We start from the raw sequence: 24335 nt of genomic DNA on the forward strand, positions 1-24335 counted from the left end.
TGAAGTATTTTTATTTCAATTAGGAAACATCTCATACCGAAATAAAAAGAACATACATAAAATATATTGAAATTATAAAAAACATTATCAAGACGTATTTCATGCAGTGAAGTTTGGTGAAATCCAAATCAGAATGGACATTTTCACACATTTTGATATTTGTTAATACTCTCACATCCCTTGAGAGATTTGTCCTTTTTAAATTCACTCACGGAAACTAGATAATTTACGAAATATATCCTTGAAGAGTGTCCTCAAACATAACCTGAACGTTTCTCCACACATCGTATAGAGCAAAAAGTTTATACTGAAGTTGGTGTAGTATAAAACCATGGCAAATTGTTGAATGCATTCGAAGTAGCTGAGGCCGAAGTCGCCATATATAATTTCCTCGAAGTAAACGCAGATGCGGAGTAGATAGCTGAAAAATAAAAAATAAATTCGACAATTGTTGATAGCTTTTCTTATGTTTTATGTATTTTTGATGATTTGAATCACTAAAGCATTGAAATTATGACAGTTTTTTCATAAGGAAGGATACCATAAGGAAGGATATATATATATATATATATATATATATATATATATATATATATATATATATATATATATATATAACTTTTTTCCACTATTGGGTTGCAGCAATTAATTGATAAGTGAACTCTTTATAACTATTCTCAAGCTTTCGAGTAACTTAAACTCATCGTCAGGGGTACTAGAAAATACAAATTACAAATTTTTGATAATAGAATATAATATAAATGTAAATGTACAAATTTTCGTCTAATCTTCAACCTCAGATTCGTCACTGTTGCTACCGCTATCATCAAAGTGAATTATGATTGGTTCAATATTGTGTTCAATACGGTCGTCTATGTCCCACATTTTTTGCTCTTCTTTTAAAACATACTGCATGCATTTCTTCCAGTCTTCTGCAGAAACAGTTCGAATAGCTTCTTGTAGGTGATGTTGCACGTCCACTAATTTAAATGTTCTGTTTTCTCGTGCCACATATCCTTTTACTTGCGCCCAGATTAATTCTATTGGGTTTAATTCGCAGTGGTATGGTGGTAACCTTAAAACTGTAAATCCACGACTTAACGCCATTTCATCCACTGCGAATTTTTTATATTTGTCTGTGTGTAATTTTGTTAGCTGAAGTAGTTCTGCCTATAAACTATCTTTGTTATATTGGATGTTCTTATTAATTAACTATTCTTGAATTGCTGCTTTTTTCCATGATTGTTTCGGTAATGGTTCTAAATGTCGATTATGGTATGGGGCATTGTCCATGACGATGACAGACCCAGGTTCCACAAGTTGAATGATGCCTTCAAACCATTTTTCAAACACCTCCGCATTCATCTCTTCATGAAAGTCGCCTGTTTTCTTAGATTTAAATATTAATTCACCATTTGGTAAAAATCCACTGTCGCTTCCTATATGCGTAACTATCAGACGACTACCTTTTCCAGATGGCTGTTTTAACCCAACTGACAAACCTTCATTAAAGGCTTGTCGTGCACTTGTTATATAACCATCCTGCCATACTTTTTTGACCGTATGTCCTTGGTTAACCCATGTCTCGTCCATGAAGTACAATTTTTTTTGAGCTTCCGAAATTCGTCAATTTTTCTTAGATAGTTTCTTCTCCATGCTATTATTTCTTGACGTTCAATGAGAATGCTTTCCTGTCATCTTTTCCGTACGTGAATTTCATTTCGTGTACAAGTTTCCTAAAAGTTTCTTTACCCATTTTTGGGACCAATCCATGATCGCTAAGTGCCTCCAGAACTGTTTGTGCTCATTTCTGAAAAAGAAACTGTGAATAGTTCTGCGTATACTGGTTTTGGCTTCTTCATCAACTGTGATTTTTTTTTTCGTCCGCTACTAGTTTTTGGCGTTTTTACGTCCCCATGAATTTCTGCTTCTCTTAGTATTTTGTAAATCGATGATTTTGGTACACCGGTATAATCAGAGCACATATCAAATAATTCATCTTTTGTAATTGTGGAACTCAATGATGTAGAAATGCCCGGTTGGTTATTCGGAGGTACACACGTACAATTACAGCACATATGCACAAAGTCATCTTTTGGTGGCTGATGATCTCTTTCAAGACAGTGAAATACTCGCAGTACAATTTGTTTTTCTCTTACTGACCGAGACTCCGACCGTTTTACCTTTTTCGACGTGGAAGGCCCGACCATGTCTCCCATTTTTTGAGTAGTTTGAGAACGGTGTAGAAATATAATTATGTAACGCTTAAACACTTATTAGCACTATTATTTTCACCAATTATTATCACAACACGTCGATTGCTGACTAACTTAACTGTAAAACGTACAATTCACGCTGTATAATTCACAAACCAATGATACGCTCATGGTTGCAAGTACATTTGTGAGGACTGCAACGATGAGATGGAAGTTACGGTAAAGTGACAAAGACAGAAATATCGTTGCGTACAACGTTGCCACTAGTTGTAATAAATATCTAACACTATACAGAAAATAATGAATTTTAACTGATCAGTAATCAGGAAATGTATAAGTATTACTCATTACAAGCTCATTACTGATTTTTGTCATAAATAATACCTTTTAATCGTACTAGTATTGTGTATTATCTTATAATTTGCCACAACCTACAACTCTACTGCTTACTATATTTTGATTCTGGTAACGTAAAATTTAGATATGACAACGCGCTTTACTCTCAATCATTATTGGTTTTACTATAGTTGGAGTATTTATAGTCCGGTCAAATTAGACTAAAAATAAGAGTGAAGGTACATAAATTTACAAGCTGCAAATGCGTGTAATTCTTCAAAACATAGTTGAAAATAATATTTTGAAATTCCGAATGATTGCGAAGCCTGGAAAAAAAATTATTCGAGATCAAAGGTCAAAAATCTCGAAAGAAATTGGTTTTTCGCGATTTTCAGGAAAAAGGTAAGTTTTATCATAAAATAACCTGAGATAAAATTGTAGTTCATAAAATTATCTACAAAAAATGTATCAATACTTTTTTTTCTTAGAGCCACCGTTTCTGAGATACGACGAGTCAAAAAGTTGTAAAAGCTGTAATCATTATATGCATAAGTATGTCACGTATATACATCTCTGAAGTTGTAATTTAAGTAAAAATATTTTTCTATTGGTATACATAAGTATAAATATAAGAATATCAGATAGAATGGAATCCAGTCCCTTAATTTGTACCTAGCGTACAACCTTGTAATCTTGAGCCAACATCTGTCTAATGCTGAATCACCAATAGTGGAGGATTCATTTGATACCAACGAGGAAACATGCGATACATCACTCTTGACGCAGTTTACCTACACCCAGGATGAACATCAAGAAGAAGAAGAAGATCAAGAAGAAAAAGAAGACCAAGAAGAAGAACGACAAGAAGAAGTATTTGAAGGTTATGACTCAGATGAATAAATTTTTACATTTTTTTAATTTCAATCGCTTTTATAGTTTCCAACCCTTTCTAATATATTTTATCATGCAAGTTTTCAATTTGACAGAATCACAACAGACATGTGGAATAGGCCTACTGGGGAAACCACTTAAAAAAACGCGCTAAGTACACTACCTTATAGGTGGCATGGAAACGTGTGCATATAATGACGATTACATTTTTTTGACTCGTCGTATATCAGAAACGGTGGCTCTAAGAAAAAAAAGTATTGATACATTTTTTGTAGAGAATTTTATGGTCTAAAATTTTTATTTGAAGTTTTTTTATGACAAAACTTATCGTTTTCCTGAAAATCGCAAAAAACCATTTTTTTTAGAGACTTTTGACCTTTTACTTCGAATACATTTTTTTCCAGGCATCGCAATCATTCGGAATTTCAAAATCTTATTTTTAACTATGTTTTGAACAATTACACGCAATTGCAGCTTGTTGTAGATTTATGTACCATCCGATATCTATTTGAAGGTGATTGACAATGTTTCATGATGAATTTCACTAGTTCGGACTTCCAGTGTTTACTATATAAAATGATTTGAAATCCCTGAAACAACTAAAAAAGAAGAATTAAAAATGAATAGCTGAAAATAACAATTATAGAAAGCAAAATAAACCTGAAATGAAATAATAGTAAAATAAAATACAAGTAAAAGAAAATAATTGAACAAAAATAAATAAAAATAAAGAAATGACAAAAGAAAATAAAAATTAAAAGTTGAGAGATTCCAAGTCACGTTAGTTCACTGAGTTTCGATTGTACTATTTATAGGTCATTCGAGTACTTTCACTTATCCCCGCTTTCCATTTTCCGTGGGAGATGACCGTTTGGCGGGAGTTGGCCATTTTTTGCTTGATGATGGGTTTCCATATGTTACGTATTTCTACGCTGGCCTGGCTGAATACGTTGTTGGACAACATGTATGCGGCTTTCTTGAATTTTCTCCTAAACCAATGTTCCTATCTGTGCAAGATCTCAGCTTGGGACCACTCGATGTTGTGTTGATGGGTCCAAACATGGTCTGCTTTTCCTGATTTGCTTCTTGTGCACAGGAAACACACACAGCGAGGGGAAACCAGCAAATCAGGAATAGCAGACCATGTTTGGACCCATCAACACAACATAGAGTGGTCCCAAGCTGAGATCTTGCACAGAGAGGAACATTAGTTCAGGAGAAAATTCAAGGAAGACGCATACATGTTGTCCAACAACGTATTCAGCTAGGCCAGCGTAGAAATACGTAACATATGGAAACCCATCATCAAGCGAAAAATGGCCAACTCCCACGGAACCAGTGAAGCGGAAAATGGAAAGCGAAGATAAGTGAAAGTACTCGAACGACCTATAAATAGTCATCTCTCGGAGGAATCAGTCCAGTCATCACCCGAAGACGATTGTAGATACTAACAATCGAAACGTCGTGAACTAATGTGACTTGGAATCTCTCAACTTTTTATTTTCTTTTTTTTTATTTCTTTATTTTTATTTATTTTTGTTCAATTGTTTTATTTTACTTGTATTTTATTTCACTATCATTTCATTTCAAGTGTATTTTTGTTAATATAATTGTTATTCAGCTATTCATTTTTAATTCTTCTTTTTTAGTTGTTTCAGGGATTTCAAATCATTTTATATAGTAGACAATGGAAGTCCGAACTAGTGAAATTCATCCAATGTCTAGATCGACCGGATTATTATTCATATATAGGAACAATTGGAAGGTTGAATGCATAGTGTGTTTCCCTGTTTGAATTTCTTTCTGAAGAAGAACATGTGACAAAATGAAAACAATCTGAAAACATAAAAACCAATTACAATATAAACGTTAATTTCACTTAATTTTAATTTCAAACACTTCAAAGATGAAAACTTGGAAACTGTATGACGCTTCTTAAGTAGGCTTTTTCATTAGGCGCTACCTAGCCTTGCATTTGAATAAAACAAAGTGTGTTTCTACAAGAAAAAGTCTATCGAAGTCAAATCGTGCGATCTCGGTGATCAGTTCAACTCCACGTGAGATGACCATGCCCTCGAATCGCTCGTGCAGAATATCCAATGTAGTATGAGATGTGTGGCACGTAGCGCCGTCCTGTTGAAACCACAAGTCGTTGGTGTCGTGATCATCCAATTCAGGACAAAAGAAGTTGGTAATCATCGACCTATAGTGCTCGCCGTTGGACCGATGACGTATGGACCGATGACACCACAAGCCCAAAATCCACATTAAACAGTGACTCTTTCGGGATGCAGTGGACGCTTTTGGATCTTATGTGGATTGGTATCGTTCCAAATTCGACAATTTTGTTTGTTCACGTACCCATTCATCCAGAAATGGGCCTCATCGCTGAAGATGGTTTTTCGATGAAAATTAGGGTTCGCTGCCAACTGCTCTAGAGCCCATCGAGTGAACATACGTTGTTGTCTATGGTCGTTTACCTTCAGTTCTTGGATCAGTTGAACTTTGTACGGGTGTGAGCCAAAGTCACGATACAAAATTCGCTAAGTTGTAGTCTGCCTAAGGCCAAGTTCTTGTGAGCGACGCGAAATCAACGGAATCAAACAATGATTTATTTTGTACTACAATGAAATAAAATTACGTTTTTTCCTATTTTACCCCATTTCATTCCTGTGTGACTCAGAGGTACATGGGGCGTATAAATGTTGTCATGTATTTTTACGCCATGTGTATTTCCTAGAATACACAGCTTTCAGGTCTTAACTTGTATAAAATGGTAAAGCGAATAAGTTTACCACTTCACTCTGTGTGATCAGTTACCGTTTATATTGCGTAGAAGCATAATTGAGATTTTAGAAGTGTGTAAAATGTCTTACGAATGCGAACATGCCTATTTACATGCACTTATGGACATTAGTGACGAGGAAGAAGAAACCTTACACGATTCAGACAATGATCCGGTCTAAATATGTCCGGAATGTGACACTAATGGTATTTCTTTGTAGGAAATATTTTGAATCCATGCAATAACTCATAAGGGACAACAAAATAATTTGCGCTTTCTACAGCCCCATTGCAATTTTTAACTTTCTCAGATTGTGGGCAGAAAAAAATCTCCAGAAAAGTCGATGGAAACACTGATTTCCTACACAAAATTGACTGTTCAATATCATTGTGGTATATTTGAAAATCAGTTTTCAAATAAATGCACTGTTTCTTGAATATTCTATAAAGAGAGTTCAACTTCTCTTTGATTGTGTTCTAGAAACTTCACGCCATCATGAATGCCGACGAAGTTCCACAAAATTTAATTGCAGCTCGTTACTTTAATAGTTCACTAATTATGAACTGATTATGACGTGACAGATGAATTAGGGTTTGAGTAGTTACGTTCCTTGTTTTTCATTATCGATCAATAGACAATAATTACTTTACGCTGGCAAGAAAATTTTACTACATGAGTGATGAAAAATTAACTGAATCAATTAGAAAGCTATTCAATGCTATAATAATGGAATAGTTTTTTCAGCAAATACTTGTTGCTTGATTCTATCAATATCAGTCAGAAAATAAAAAATGAACATGATTGAAAAATATTTTCTTGGTTTCAACTTCTCCATTCAAAAGAGTACTTACATAACTTTCAATAAGTAGAATGAATAACACTTTCACAGTTGAGATGAAAAGTTCGTAGGCTAACATATAAAAAAATTGATAAAATTCGATTTTATTATTCACTATAGTTGCCTTCGAATACGATATATCGATTATAGTGGTCATACAATTTTTTGAAACTATTTTTATAGTATGATTTTTCTTTAGCCCCAAAATAGGAGTTTCGAGCATTCTCTTAGGGTCTGAAAATATGAAAAAGTCGCTGGGGGCCAGCTCTGGAGAATACGGTGGATGCGGAAGCAATTCGAAGCCCGATTGGAACAGCTCCAAACACTGCTCGGAATCATCAATTCATTGTTGATTTTGGTCGATTGTGATCACCCACTTTGAACAGAGCTTTCACATACCCAAATATTCATGCACTATATCTCCAACTCCACTTTGCGGTCATTCAAAATGATTTTGTGGACTTTTTTGATGTATTTTTCGGTAATGGGCTCTTTGGAGCATCCACAGCGTGCATTATCCTCGGTGCTCATCCCATCTCATTCAAACTTAGCAAACCACTTCTCAGTGCAACAAAATCTATACAATATTAATCAAACCAAGTCTTGGCTTCCGCAGTATTTGTTTTTCGCAAAAAACAATGCTTAATCAGCACACAAAATTTCCTTATATCTATTTTCTCCAAACTAACAAAAGTTGATTCACTCAAAATGTTCTATCTCACAAACTAATAGTCCAATAGCTGTGAAGCTTGTACATGTGTCTTTTGAGGTTAGTAGTGTAAGCTTACAAACTTTCCAGCCCTTCTAATTAATCCAAAGTATACTGAGACATTTTGAAAGAGATGAGAGCGAGAGAGAGAGAGAGAAAGAGAAAGGAAAAGGGATGAGAGCGGAAGAAAGGAAGAAAGAAAGGTGAGAGAGAGTGTTCAGGAGGCTGGGCTGATCTTGGTTTGTTATAGTCTGTTACGCTTTTGAAATTGAAAACTGAAAAAAAATTAATGATTCTAATTTATTTCGAAACAAACCATTCAACTAACGGTAATATTAACCTAAACAGTCTAACATTACCTCGGTAGATTCAGAGCGATGAACACAGACGATATCACCAGCAGCATCTTGTTGATATTATGCTGTATTTGAATTGACATTCCGTGTCTCGCTGACTTCTTGACATCTGAAAAGTTAAATTTTGTCTCTTATTTTTTCAGAACTCACAAAAAAATGACTTGGGAAGAGACAAAACTAATATTTTTCAAATTCATAAATCTCGAGAAGCAGATACTTATAGGAAATTATTTTAGAGAAATATCTTCAAAAGCGGTGTATAAGGAAGTATTGACCAACTGTCAACAAAGACACAAACACGATTTGAATGCCAGAATATTATATGTTAGTTTGAAGGTGATTGACAATGTTTCATGACGAGTCATCACCCGAAGACGATTGTGGATACTAACAATCGAAACGTCGTGAACTAACTTGCCTTAAAATCTCTCAACTTTTTATTTTTATCTTTATTTTCATTTTGTATTTTTTTAATTTTGTTCAATTGTTTCATTTTTACTTGTATTTTATTTCATTATTATTTCATTTCAGGTTTTTTTTGCTTAATATAATTGTCCGAACTAGTGGAAGTCCGAACTACTGAAATTCAGAATATTCTATCGTTCAAACTATGAACCAAAAAAATAACTTGTTCTTACGACTTTTATCACCGCTTTCTTGGAAGAAAATCAATCTTTTTTCAGTTGGGGAATGCCATGATAAGCAATCAGGTTCACTGTAGAATAGCTTCTATACGTTATGGATATTCATCAAGTATCGACCGATTCCATCACACATCTTAGTGATTTATATAATATATAGGATGGGTACTTTTTATCTGAAAAAAGGTTGGTTGAGTAACAGGATCAATTAAAAAATTTTTTTTACCGACGTTTCGAATTCAATTAAATTCTTCTTCAGGGCTCTGTAACAATGAATTTTTATAAACATACCTTCCACAAAACTAATACGATTATTATCGTTTCAATTTCACAAGAAATGAGTTCTTAAATAAATTACTCACCGAACAGTAGTTTTTTCGTGTTGATAATATTACTATTTCAAAAACCCTCAGACATATTAGATACATATTAAAAAAAAATAAAAAAATTGCAAACAACCAAATTTCCTAGACAACACCAATTTAATATTTTTTTAATATGTGAGTAATTCAATTAGGAACTCATTATTTTTTATGAAATTGAAACGATAATAATCGTATGAGTTTTGTGAAAGGTTTGTTTATGAAATTCATTATTACAGAGCCCTCAAGAAGAATTCAATTAAATTCTAAATTAATTCAGTATACTTTCGCATTCGTTCAAACCGTTTGTCCAAGCAGTTTTTCCATTCCTCTTGAGATACCTCCGAAACATGTTTTTCGAACTCTGCAACTGCTTCTACGGTGCTCGTAAATCGTTTATCTTTGATATTTGGGAAGAAGAAGTCATTGGGTGCCAAATCAGGACTGTACAGAGGATGAGTTATCAATCAATCAAATATACTTTATTGTCTGAAGAAAATACATCTTATAGACAAAGTCAGAAAATACAAACAATAATACAAAAAGAAATATATAAATTGAGTGGAATATATAAAAATAATAAAATAATATGCTAAGCGAGAAAATATTGGTTATCGAGTGAATCAGGAGACAAAAATATCATCAAAATACTCCTGAACTGAGTAATAAACCCCATCAACCAGAAGCCTTTTGATCACTTTTCTGAATTTAATGTAAGCATTGATTTCTTTTATTTTAGCTGACAGATGATTAAACAGTGGGAGTGGGCAATTCAATATTCCTAATGTGACTTCGGGTGTTGTGAGGAGGAGTGTGATTCACCCTAGACAAATGGTGTTTCTTTATTAAACAGCTTGTTTCCAAATTGTATAGGGAGGGTACAGTTAAAATACTGTGAGCTTTGAAAACAGGTTTGCAAGTAACCCGGGAAGCAGCCTTGCACATGTAAGGGACAGCTCTTTTTTGAAGGACAAAAATCATATGAAATAAGTCTCTGGAACAGACTCCCCAGAATGCGATTCCGTATCTGATATGTGAATCTATAAGAGCAAAATGGGCTGTTCTTGAATGGGCATAGCCTAATTCAGTCGAGATGACTCTAAGCGCGTAGCAGCCTGAGGCAAGCTTTTTGCTTAGGTTCATTGTATGGTCTTTGAACTTCAATTTATCATCTATATTCAGCCCAAGAAATGTATAAGTATGTATACTTTCTAAGATTTCGTTACCAAGGCAGATCTCAGGGAAAGTGCAGCGAATAGTGAGGATGCTGGTTTTTTTGATGTTGAAAGACAATTTATTAGTCACGCCATTCTTTAATTTTTTTCATGTCTTCCGAGATGATCCCATGCAGAATAGCGTTATCTGTGTTGTGCCTTAATGAAGTGGTGTCGTCAGCAAAGAGGGTGATGGTGGCTGATATATCTATGAAAGCTAAGTCATTTATATAGATGAAAAATAGAATTGGGCCAAGGATCGAGCCTTGCGGCACTCCACATTTAATGAAGTGTTCAGCAGAGTATTTAGATGTTTTGATTGTTTGTTTGCGTCCCGATAAGTATGAGTGGAACCACTGAAGGGTGATGCCTCGGAAACCATACTTCTGCAATTTATTCAGAAGTATCTCGTGGTTGACACAGTCGAATGCTTTCGTTAGGTCGCAGAAAATTGCAGCCAGCGATTCATTGGCATTAAAATGGGAATAAACTGTTTCTAGAAGGGAGAACATTGCATCATTAGTACCCTTATTTTCTTGGAATCCGAATTGGTGAGGAGTAAGAATGTTATTGGCATTACAAAACGATAACATTCTTATTTTGACCAGTTTTTCTATGATTTTTGCAAGAGCAGGAATAAGTGCTATAGGCCTGAAATTGGAAGGATCATCAGTAGGTCCACCCTTATGGAGGGGGATTATGAGAGAAGTCTTCAGGAACGATGGGAACTCTCCAGATTGAAAAGACAGATTGATAAGATGTGATAAGACATCCAAAGTTGAAAATGGTAGAGTTTCCAATATTTTAATAGAAATGTCATCTACACTCCTGCCATTCTTGTTTTTGATGTCCTTGAGAACCACTATTAATTCGTCGGGGTTGGTTTCATAAAAGAAGAAACTATCAGATATGTTGACATTATAAAGAAACTGTAAAGGATTTAAAGATGACGATATATTCTTAGTGAGTTTGTCCGCTACAGAGCAATAAAAATCATTAAGTGAGTTGGGGTCTAAGGAAACCTCAACTGAACGTGTATTTGCCTTTCCTCTAAAATCATCAATAATGGACCAGCTTTCTTTTGATTTATTTCCTGCCTTATCCAGTCTTTCTTTGTAATAGATCTGCTTAGCAAGCTTCAAAGTTTTACTTTACACTGACCTGTACTTATTATAGTAATCCATAAATGAGGTTTGGGTAGGATCTATAAATTTTCTTACATGATGTAAGGATCTCAAGTTCTTGGCGGAGATTTTAATTGCGTTTGTCAACCAAGGTTTTTTATTTCTTACTTTCAATTTTTGAAGCGGGAAATATTTGTTGAAATTCACTAATAATCCGTTATAGAACGCCTCAAAAGGGTGAGTATTAAATAAAAAGGAAAACCAATTCGTTTGCTCACAGCGTTGATAAAATCTATTATAGTTATGCTTACTGAATAGACGACCCACTTTTTCACTTTTATTGACAGTGTTTGTCAATCAGTGTTTGTGAGATTCAAATTACTGCAAATATAGTCAATTATTGAGGAAGAGTAATGAGAGGTACGAGTAAGACGTTTTCGATGTTTTGACTGCTCAAAAATTCACATGTTTGACGAGGTGTGAGAGAGTTCGCATAATCATGATGGAGAATTGTTCGACTTCGGCGGTTTGTTTGACGAATTTCTCCGAAGATTTCATGTACCAGTTAAAATTGACCGTTCTTCATTGCTCAAGCGGAATTATGGGGTATCCAACGAGGACACATTTTTTTTTACAACTATGTGTTCATACAAAATCGAATATATTCAAGTGGAACTAATGTGCAAGGATGTCTCTATCTTTCAATATGTCACATGACGATCTTGCATTATCAGTTCACGCACTACATCGATGACAGAACTACGAACACGATTTAATTCACTATACCAGTGATATACTGTGATTTTTGATGGTGCTTTATTGCCATACAAAGAACTGAGTTTATCGAACATACTTGTTAAGATAATCTACGTCGAAAGTTGTGAAAAATTATCCAACAATGAATTGATTTTCTTAACTCACTGTAAACAAAACAAATAGCACTTGTACATCAAAAAGTGAGTACGTCCATGCTAAAAAATGTCAAACTTCATTATGGTGTTGCCAAATTCCACCTATTCACATAAGCGTTGCCAATTCCCGAAATATAATTAGTCCTTCATCATAACAATTCGATTCATTTAACCTACCTTCTTTGTTTTTGCTAATTTTACCTGAGTTCAGGCAAGAATTGATTAAAAATTCAAACATTATTATAATTTACAAATGAGGGCTATTAAAATACTGTTTTTATTTCTAATTAGTAGTACTTATATATATATTATATAAAGCACTTAATAGGTACAATTTAGTCAGTATGGAGACTTCTGAGGAAGCTATTGTACAGTGAAACACCTATTGCGATTTTTTAAACTATCCAGTAAAAATATCACAACAAAAAATTACTTGAATATGAAATTCGAAACTGTTTACCTACAATACATTTTTTTCAAAATCATATTTGACTGAAATGTTTTTATGACGTAGATCCGTTTTTATCTAGAGGAAAATATCATGATCTTTCATGTAAATTCGATTTAGTTTCAATATGTAATAATATCTTACTCTTGTCATAATCTTACACTTTCTATGTTTCCTCTGATAATAATCAACTTTTAGGACAATTCCCATACAATTTCCCATTGTCTAAAAGGAGAGGAATAAAGAAATATTCTTTCGAAATGCTCAAATAAATAGCAAAGATTTCTCCTTTACCAAATAACCAGAAGTCATGTAACGTCAAGTGAAAATGAAATATGTAAAAAAAAATCTGTAATCCGTCGTTTTGTAATGTAATCCGTCATTTTGTAGCTGCGCCCATCTTGAATTTGCATCTTTTTCGAAGTGTACTACTATTCTACTAGTGAAGCCTTATCATTTGATAACTCATTTGATACCCATATAGAGGTAGTTGTAAAAAAATATGTAATCCGTCATTCTCTAGCTGCGGCCATTTTGAATTCGCAAATTTTTCAAAGTGTACTTCCATTCTAATAGTCAAGCCCCTGTCATTTGATACATATATTGAGGAAGTTGAGAAACAATATGTAATCCACATTTTGTAGCTGCCGCCATCTTGAATTCACAAAGATACGCTATTTATTAAACTGTATTGCCATCCAAACTAAATTTGTGTACAAAATTTCAGATGGATATGTCAACAGGTAGGGCGTCAAACTTCAATTACTAAATTTGACCTAAACAAATGAATAGACAAACAAACAAAAAACAAACGAACAGGGCAAGCTAAATAAAACCGTTGAATAAAGGTTACCTATATGCTGTCAGAATTTTATAGTTTTGAATGGATTGAAAATTTATCGCGTAGTGTGGCTACATTTTTTCCTTTCTACACCGTTGTTTGATTGTCTCTTGGAAGATGTAGAAAAACCGAAAACGTAGAATGAAACAAGTAATTTTGTTTTCATCAAAACCAAGATTAGAGATCCAGATCGTCGTGAAGTTTTCACCACATTACACTACATATCAGGCTCATTTATTTACTCTATGTAAAAGAACAATGAAAATAATACATTACAGCACATCGAATATCACTGAAGTAATGTCGACTGGTTTTCCTTGAGTGTGCTTATTGGAAACAACCCACTGATGTCATTCAAACAAAGTGACTGGTAACCACATGAAACCAATAACTTTCCGAAAACTTCAAAGCAAACTTCACATGTCTTGTTTTCTGTTTGTACAGTGTGTCTCAGTTTCATATAAAACATCATCCTTATCAAATACTTCCTTAGTTGAAAACATTTGGTTCTGTTAGAAACATTACATTGATGATATACAGGGTGTTTCTTGATAATATGCTAATATGAGAAAGTTATTTTTGGGTTCATTTTGGGAAAAAACTTCGCAACATATGTCCTGAAGGTCGTTACTTTTGGAGTACAGGGTGCTGATGTTTTGAGAAAACCATTTCATGGTTATAACCCGCAACATACTATGCATCAAAAGACATTTTTCGTAATACAACATAACTTTTCATTCCTAAAAGTGTCGCCCCTGCGGGATTCGAAATCAAGTATTTTAAAGGGAAGAGAAAGAAGAATGGAAAAGCTTCTTCCTAAACTATTTTTTTCGAAATCATTTATATTTTACGTATCAATAATAGTTTTTGAAATATTTTGAGAAAAACGTAATTATGGAAAACAAAAATGATATTTCCGCTTTCAGCTCAACTTTTATCAAAACTGGGCACTCTCAAACAGTTGAACTTCTGAAGCGAATACATTAATGTAGTGAATTGTGAAGTAGCAATGATTGTTTTCAATTTGGGTGGTAATTGGGGATTCATTTTCACATTTTTTTGTCGCCGAAAAAAATAGGGACTAACACTATTTTCGTCATAATTGCCCAGCTATGTTGTTGTCTTTCAAGCACTCTAAAATAGTTCTGGGAGTGTTTATAGAAGGATGCACTGTTGTTTGATGTACAGCCAGTCTCCAAGTATGGCCACTCATTTTGTGAAGGTTTCTTCCTTATACGAGGAATTGAGCAAATTTCGGATCTGCGGTTTGTTACCTCGTTCACAGGCAGATGGGGCGATGATAAACATTTTTTTTTTCAGCCTAGTTCGAGGAATGATACTCTGAAGGAATTCGATTTTCAGTTATCGAAAATAATCGACTTTATGTTGATGATAGACATTACCTTGCACTGACGAGTGGTCAAACATCCTGAAAATTTATCTGTGGCCATTTTTAAAAGCAATCTACCCTCCTTCCTGAGGATCGGTCATGGTTGTGATGAATTGTGGATCAATCATAAGCCGTCTAATATCTGTTCCAACGAAAACACTTTTCTTCAACTTTGCCTCTGAGAGGTATGGAAACTTTGATATCCAGTATTTGAAGCAATTTCCATCTTTTCTTTCTTTCTTTTCAAAGCATCTATGAAAATACGAAACTGTGCTGGGTCATATGAGATATTGAATGTATGCACCAAACCTTCTTGATTCAGAAAGTACTGATATTTAAGGTGTGTATATTGTTACTATTCATTTTGACTTTCAAAAGAAACCTTTTCTTATGATATATAATTTTGCGTTTTGCAAAATAACCTGACGTTCTGGAATTTTTTGAGCATTTTTTCAGTTTTCAGAACACCTGAATACATAGGCATCGGTTAAAAACATCCAGACAGCTTTTTTGTTGCAGACTTGTGTAATTAATGCATCTATGATCATTTCATAATGAACGGGGTTGGATATTTTGCAAATACAGTATTCAGCGAAAAGACAGTTTGTTTAATTATTTCAATTCTTGTTGAAATGAATTATTATCATATCATTAAATTGTTGTAGAAAATCAACATATGGACATGTACTTACGTATACGAGAATATTGTCGTCTTTCATAGTTGTTTTTTACAGCTGCAGTTTTTTTCGGTTCACTTACTTCCATGTCCTGTAGACTATGACATTCTCTCGATTTTTTTGTTGAACTTGTACTCTGGAAAAAAATGAACTCTGCTACTATATTCTACAATTCATTTTCGAGAATATTCTTCACAATGAAAATAAAGCATAGCTACTGCTTAGAATAAACTGTCGTGTTGGTTAGCGAATTATATCTTACAACAATTTTTTTGATCTCAAAAGGTTCAAGATCAGTTATTCGAAGATATGTTCCAAATGTGGTTTCAAATTCACCACTGGTACTATTGAAAAACCGGTTATATTAGATCATAACGAGCCATTTTTTTAAGCGATCAGCAGAAAAGCTCCCAAACTTTCATTCTGCTTTTTGAAAGATACAACTCAGGCAGGAGTTTGCGGTGGAAAAGTTTCTAAATTTTGAAGTCCTTTCTAAATGCAGTTGTTTGTACAGAGATGATTATTGTGGGAGTTTTTGTTGATATCTCATGAAAAACAAAAATCAATGAGGATTTAATGCCAAATGACGATTAAAATCCCTCAACAGCTTTGAAATGACATTTTCCGTTAGATTAGATTGTCAAGGAGCTGGCCTACGGCTGCGAACTTTTCAGATATATTGTGATGCTCCTTGGTTGTTAGAGCTCATTGTCTAGCTTAATCTCTTTGATGAGACTGATGAGATTGACCCCTTCATATAGCTGGCAGCCTCTGGTTTTCCTACTCCGCATCTTGCGTGTCTCAGCCTTGCTATCGCTCCATATTCGCAGAGCACATGCAGTGCGGTTTCTTCCTCTTCTTGACAGAACCTGCATTGGGTTTCTTCCATCAGACCCATGTTGCTGATAGGGTCTGACCCCTAGTTTATAAAAACGCAAGGTAACGAGGTAAGGTAAGTTAAGAAAGTTGAAGCATTGAGAAAACACACTTGCGTTCTAGATAAAAAGTAAGGTAAGGTAACGTCGGTAAGGCAAAGTAACACAAGGTAACAAGTCGGCTATTTTCAACTTTCTGCGTTGCGTTCTTACCTCCGACCAATCAAAAAGCGCCATACTACGAACTTTGACGGATATATTCGAATGGTGTAAAGGTAATGTCACCAGATAAACTTAAACGTCACATTGTAAAATTTGATTTTTCTTTTGATAGATATAAATACAAAAATTGCCGCGATCGTGTCAATAGTAAGTGTCTATCTTTTACTTAAGAGGAAGAAACGAAAAAGGAGGAGTTTTAATGTTAGACCCATTCCGAGAAGCAGAAAGACTACCACAATTCATGAAATCATTAAGGAAATTTGCGGTGTTCTGTGGAAAATTTTAGCCCCAACATATTTTTGACATTGCTCTTCTGGTAGCTCTATTATTTTGGCAATCACCTACCATGCCTTCTTCATTAATTTCTTTTAACTTTTTTTTATCATAAATTATTGGGTACTGTTCTATTATTGATATGAAATATACGTCTCCATAATATTATACACATGAAAGTTATTATTTATTTTATATGAATGATTGCTGCTGTCAAAGTTATGGAAATGGAATGTAATGTCAATATTTGTTTATGCATACCTGCCAACCCAAAAATTACCGAAACCTATAATCACTATGGCAATTCTTCATACTTTTTTTTTCGTGAACGTCAAAAAATGGATACCTCACCTTACCTCTCTGCATTACCTTACCTTGCATTATTATAAACTAGGGGTGACGAAAGAAACCTCGCCATCAAACTTAGGACCTACCAAAACTCTAGCAAGACCAAGTTTTTCCATTAACCAGATATCGTACAACTACCATGACAACTCTTAAAAGTGAAAACTCATTCGAGCTAAGGATTGACGAGGTCTCGCCTCTCAAAATGTGAATCTTAGCACGAGTGGCGATCATGATCACAGAGTATTCAAATTGTATTATTTTTTTGCAATCTCAAAATGATTTCCTCACTATGCACTTGAAATAACGTTATTTTGAATTACTAACACCTTTCATCTTCAAATACTTGTTCATTTTCTATTTGTAATAATAGGAACACAAAACGTTTTTTTTCAAACGTTTCATATTTTCGTCAGCTCAAAGAAAATGATAATGGGGAACATATATATGATATTTGTTGTTTTAACCATGAAGAAAATATTTGAATGGTATCCCATACCGAATATCATCAAGATGACTACCATATAATCATTATTTATGAATGATTCTTGTGATCTTTCGTTACGAAAGTCATTTTCCAGAATTATTTCTTCTGTTTGTTAATGCCATTTATATCAACTCTAAAAAAATACTTTTTGCTGATAATATGAAGATTTTCAGGAAGATTGAAGACTATGATTGTATATCATTACAAAACGATATTACTGAGTGACTTGATTTGTGTCAGAAAAATGAACTATCATTAAACATAGGCAAATGTAAAATTATGACTTTCGCAAGGAAATCCTCTGTACAAATATATAAATACAAATTGTGTAATATAACAATATAACATTGGCAAGAATTGACGAATCGAGATATCTGGGTATTATCTTTGATGAAAAACTAACGTTATCGTCAAATGAATTTCACTAGTTCGGACTTCCATTGTCTACTATATAAAATGATTTGAAATCCCTGAAACAAGTAAAAAAAAGAATTATTAAAAAAGAATAGTTGAAAATAACAATTATATTAAGCAACAATAAACCTGAAATGAAATGATAGTGAAGTAACCTACAAGTAAAAATATAATAATTGAATAAATAAAAATTAAAGGAATGCAAAAAGAAAATAATAAAAAAATAAAAAAGTGTAGAGATTCCAAGTCACGTTAGTTCACGACGTTTCGATTGTTGGTATCTACAATCGTCTTTACAGTCATCACCCGAAGACGATTGTCAATCACCTTCAAACAAACGTTATCGTCAAATATCGAACAAAAACATCCCGTGCAATACAATATATATATATATATATATATATATATATATATATATATATATATATATATATATATATATATATATATCATCTCTTTCTTTCCTTCGTTCTCTCTCTCTCTCTCTCTCTATATATATATATATATATATATATATATATATATATATATATATATATATATATATATATATACATATATATATATATATATATATATATATATATATATATATATATATATATATGTATATATATATTGTATTGAAGCAGTACAGAGAGTTTCTGAAATTTCTTCACTCAAAAAAGCATGGTTTTTACCCCATAAGAGAGCATAGCTATGATTCACTCTTGGAAGAGTTCAACTATACATCACTTAAAAAACGCCGCCAAATTACCGACTTGATTTTTATGTACAAAATTTGAATTTCAACGTTCCTCGTATAACTTACAGTCACATATGACTTTTTACATCGACGTACCTAACTAACAACACCACTTTCACTATCCTTTGACAACTATGTGTAGAAGCTACAATAGTCTACAAAATATCGATATATTCTTCTTACCCTCATCTCAGTTTAGGAAAGCAATATATAATGCACTACATAACTGATATAATGTTACATGGTTTGTAATGCTAATATAGATTACGTTATATGTTTAATTTTTGTTCATAAGGACTGATATTAGCTTTTCATTTTGTATTTTGTACTCCTATAACTGGGTCTTATGACTTGATGGATGTATTTTCTCAATAAATGAATAAATAAATTGTTTTGTATACCCGAAGGGGTGTTACGGATACCATCATACTCTGCAAAAACAATGATCACCGGGAAAATCGATGCATTTCAGCAGTAATAAAAGATTTTTGCCCTTTAAACAATGGTAAGTTCATCGCAGGTTTTCAGTTTTGTAGTCGTGTACAAACATGTAATTGAATTCTCAATATTTTTGAAATCGATGTGATTTGATGGACTTCACCTATACAGGCCAATGACTTGAGAAAATAAACTATATTTTCTACTGGACTCTGTACAATGCATTAAATGTAGTATTTTGGTATTTTGAACTATAATGATAATTCATAGTCCAATAGTTGATCTCAATGTTCAATTGAATCATTTAAATAAAATATATAGGAATATATTAATCATATATAACTAATAAAGGGCTGCATTTTAAATATATTTTCAGTAATTGTTCATACGAATGTTAATTATTTAGGTTCTCCTAAAAAATTATATATTTTTCGGTATATAATGTTGATAGTAGTTGAAATTATCAACGTTATAGCACATACTAGAACTGTAATACTCTTTTTATTCGTGAAGAGTACTTCAGATTTGGAATGTAAAAAAAGTATTTAGTTGAATTTTTTTGTCGCCAGAGATTCCATTTCTATGAAACAAGTCAACTCAAACTTTATGTAATCTCAAATATCTCCAAAATCTTTCGTGAAATCACAGAAAATTACACTGAAAAAACTTTTGGACCAGTTGAGTATAGAATTTGACTTGGTTGAGAAATACTATATCCACCATGCAATAAAGTGACGTTTCTAACTGAAAGTTTATATCTTATATCATTTTAGTCTCACCTGTGAATTACTCGTGTTATAGAATCCAGTCGGCTCTGAATCCGCACGATTTTCACCTATGTCATCCTGCATCTTTTTCCGAAAGCGAAACAAACTTATGGCGATCATGGTGTTCATGCCGACAATAAGAACAACAGGTACGACAAGGGTCAAAATAGTGTCAACGTAGTTGATATACCCAGCAACTTTCTGGTATTCAGGTACCAGCTGACACTGTTCCTCAACTATGTTGACGATCAGAAAAATATAAAAATGAAAAATAAGAGCAACAGCAGTGAGGCTGAGGACGATTATTTTCGCTCTTGAAACTGTGCATATGTATGGCTTCTTCAAGGGATACTGCACTGCGATGAATCTTTCGACAGTGAAAGCTACTATGAGCCAAACACTGAGGAAGGAACAGACGTAGGTCAAGTACATTAAGACTTGGCAGAAACCGTTCTTGTTGAATATGTCGAAGATGTTATTGGAAGTACAGTAAACGACGAAGATGCAGAAAACATATCCAGTATCAGCAACTGCTAGCGCTGCTAAATAATAACTGGAACTCCTCAGCTTGAGGTGTGTCGTCAGCAGTACCAGACAAGAAAGCACATTCCCCACGAAGCCTACCACGATCACCACTGGGATGTAGTACATGTGGATGAAGTTTAGGTAAATGACAAAGTTCATCGCTCCTGTCGCGCAAGATTTCTCGTCGTAGGAACAGCAGCAGCAACCAAATGTGCCATTCGTTGCAGACATTTGTGGCTCCTCAAAAAATAATTCTGTGTTTGCGCTCTCAAGGTTGGGGAAAGTTAAACTCGTCGGGGAGTTCATAGCGAGAGATGTACCGCGTGGAATCGCGCTGAAGACTGGATAATGTTGAAGAGTTTGCTGGAGTTGTGGATTCGGGCGCAAGCGTTAGATTAATTTTCGGAATGGAGGCGTTTTGATATTTGATACGGTTTTATCGGTATGTTTATTGCGGACTCATCGTACAATATAGTACGAGAGTCTATAACAAAAAAACTAGAAGATTTTGGGAGGGGTCAAATTTTAAATTGATCTATCATTATTGTCTGAATTTTGGTCGGGCAGTTGTCGGTTGGTTACTCATTTAATTCAACGAGTGCGTATTGTCTGGCTTGTGCTAGAAATCGCACTGAATGGCGATTTCTAGACCCCGTTATTCCTGAAGTTATGATTTCTGAGGGATGTCGTTCGTAAGGAGGCGGCAAATTTTAGGTTATTTCAAAAGTTTTGTGCTTTTCAGTGCCATGTGTTCTCTTGGCTCCATATCTCAATGAATATCCTACTGTGTAGTGGTATATACTGATACTGATCGACAGGGAAATTTGTATTTGATAGTCTGGGTCACAAGATCCTTTTTTTTGGGAACTTCTGTTCAAGGGCACCGAAAATTATGATCCAGGACTCATTCGATTCGAAATGACCTATAGCAACTTTTTGACAAATTACAAGAGGGCCTCGAAAAAGATTGCAAAAGTTATAAACAATTTAGTGAAACCAGGGGGTTTGGTATTTTTGCAAATATCTCGGAAAATTTTAAAGATATCCGAAATTTGAAAAAGTTCCTCAAAGAGAAAAAAAATTTCCCAAAAAAAAAGTTCTGCCTCCCGGAACTCTATCACCAATATTTATAATTTCAATTTATAGACGAAAATAACGTTAAAAGCGGGCGATGCGCATCCTGCACGCGCTCACCGATACGGACCTTTGAACAATAAAAATTATTTCAACCCATTGAATATCATTATTGAGAAAAAAAGCTAGTTTCTACAAGTTTTAAATTTACATAAAAACCCCGATAATTTTTGAACTAAAAATCCCAAATTTTGTTCATTACTTGGAGCTTTTTTTGAAAGCTTTCAAAAAAAGCTCCAAGTAATTTTTCCGTTGGAAAAATTAAAAAATTTTGATTTTCCACTTTGTTATTGATAATCAATGACGTTAAAAAGTGAAAAATTCAATCAAAGCAATAAAAAAAAGGTTTTATTGAAATATTCGAAATTATTGGTAATCTTATTATTCGAAGTTATATAAAAATGATTTTTCATAATTTTAGCCCTATCTGTTTGAAAAATTGTTATAAACAAATGTATTGTTTATAATATATTTGAAAAATTTTTGGGGATTTTTATCAGTGATGAATATTATGAATAAAAAAAAATCGTTTCTCAAAAAAATGTTTATTGCTTAAAGAAGCACTTGTTGATTAACAATATTTTTGCTACCGAATATGAATATTAAGGAACGACTTCTTCTAATCATAATTTTGATTTCACTTTGACATTTTGAAAAAAAAACTTTTTTTCAATTTATATTTTCTTTATTTATGTAATAAACAATTTGTTTTGAACAAATTAATTTTTACGATATATTTTTTTTTAAATACTATCAATCAACAAAAACGAACATGTGTCACTTTTCGTGTAAAAAAGAACAATATTGAAAAACTTGTAAGAAATAGACGTATGTGAATTTTTTTCTTAATAATGATATTTAATGGTTGAAATAATTTTGATTGTTCATAGGTCAGCGCGTGCGAGACGCGTTTCGCCCACTTTCAGCGCTATTTTCGCCTCTACATTAAAATTATAAATATTTTGGTAATAGAGTTCCGGGTGGTCAGACTTTTTTTAGTAAATTTTCTTCTCTTTGAGGATTTCTTTCAAATTTCGGATATCTTTAACATTTTCCGAGATATTTACAAAAATTAAACTCTCCTTTTTTTACTGTAAATTGTTAATAACTTTCCCAATTTTTTCGAGCCTCTCTTAAAATTTTTCAAAAAGTTGATACAGGTCATTCCGAATCAAATGATTCCTGGATCATAATTTTTGGTGCCCTTGGACAGAAGTTCTTAAAAAAGGATTTTGTGACCCAGACTATCCATACATTGATACTGTTATTGTTTCCAAATTTTGATTTTCAGCCTGTTTTCAACTCAATACTATATGATATCGTTAGGTGACAATTCGAATGAGCCTTTTTCCTGAGAATAGTATAGCAAACGTGTCACGAGAGGCAGCACTAGTAGTAGAGACAAACATAAACTATTCACATGTAAAACAGTGTTATTTACATAATATTAATTCATTATTTAAAAATATAAATCTGATATAAAACATTATTTTGTGCTAATATAATGCCAACAAAGCGTTGCTGTTTTTCGAATTGTACGTCGGATAATCGATATCTGGAAGGAAATGTTTTTTATACCTTTATAAAACCTCATATTAATGAGGTTATATGTGAGAAATGGATAAATGCTTCGAGGAAAGTGGATTTAACAGTACAAATGAAGTTGACTAGTCTTCTTCATCTCCTGAAGACGTCAACTTGGTTGGTGAAACGCGCTTCGAAAAAATTGTTGCAGTTCTGGTATTTGGGAACAGTGCTTGTTTCTAATCCACCTCGGATAGAGTGGAGTATTTGAAATAATTTGTGAAAAGTGGCATGATTCCAGTTTCTCTGAAAAAAGGGTGGCAATGCTCTCTACATCCTACTATCATATTTTTTTGTAGCACGAACACTTCAAGAGAATGGAAAGTAGTTGAAAATTAGATCTCAAATACAACGCATTCAGAGAGTGCCGATTCGCCCCGTCATAGGTCTTATAAGTGGTGCATGGCTTGACCACAAATACTTTGCTGAACTCGATTGCCCTTAGAGAACAAGCCTGAGTAAGTGAGAGCGATGACATCTCCACTAACGAAGACGTCATCTATGAAATATACAAATAACTCAATCGTTGAATATCGAAGATAAACGAGGCTCCCCAAGGCGGTCAGTTGCAAAGAAGAGCTTCGACTTTGATAGAAAAATGATGGTAGAAACTTTGTAACTAGAGTATCTATTTGAAAGTTCCAGTTCAATATATTGCCCGACACGAAATCTTTTGATGGACATTCCTGAGCTATAATTTTCATTGGACGATATGAAGATAGACTGATTCTTTTCATTATCGAGTTTCAACCCATTTTATGTGAACCCTTCACCGGCCGTATCCACT

The 24335-nt window shown here is 33.6% G+C and overlaps 2 protein-coding genes across 4 annotated transcripts in view; one reads left to right on the forward strand and one right to left on the reverse strand.

Moving 5' to 3' along the window:
- Positions 1–24335, forward strand: part of LOC111506098 (dynein axonemal heavy chain 1) — a 290072-nt gene that overhangs the window by 96109 nt on the left and 169628 nt on the right. The gene's annotated exons all lie outside the window — the stretch shown is intronic.
- CNMaR (G-protein coupled receptor) lies at positions 58–21158 on the reverse strand. Its single transcript, XM_074181743.1, has 4 exons — positions 20318–21158; positions 15755–15875; positions 8135–8240; positions 58–421 (listed from the first exon to the last, which is right to left on the reverse strand). Exons 1-4 carry the CDS (start codon positions 21134–21136, stop codon positions 205–207), a joined length of 1263 nt encoding a protein of 420 aa, XP_074037844.1. The 5' UTR covers positions 21137–21158; the 3' UTR covers positions 58–204.

The sequence above is a fragment of the Leptinotarsa decemlineata genome, unplaced genomic scaffold, assembly GCF_025532065.1.
Source record: "Leptinotarsa decemlineata unplaced genomic scaffold, Ldec_3_MD MMD2_tig00026314_RagTag_RagTag, whole genome shotgun sequence".
NCBI lineage: Eukaryota > Metazoa > Arthropoda > Insecta > Coleoptera > Chrysomelidae > Leptinotarsa > Leptinotarsa decemlineata.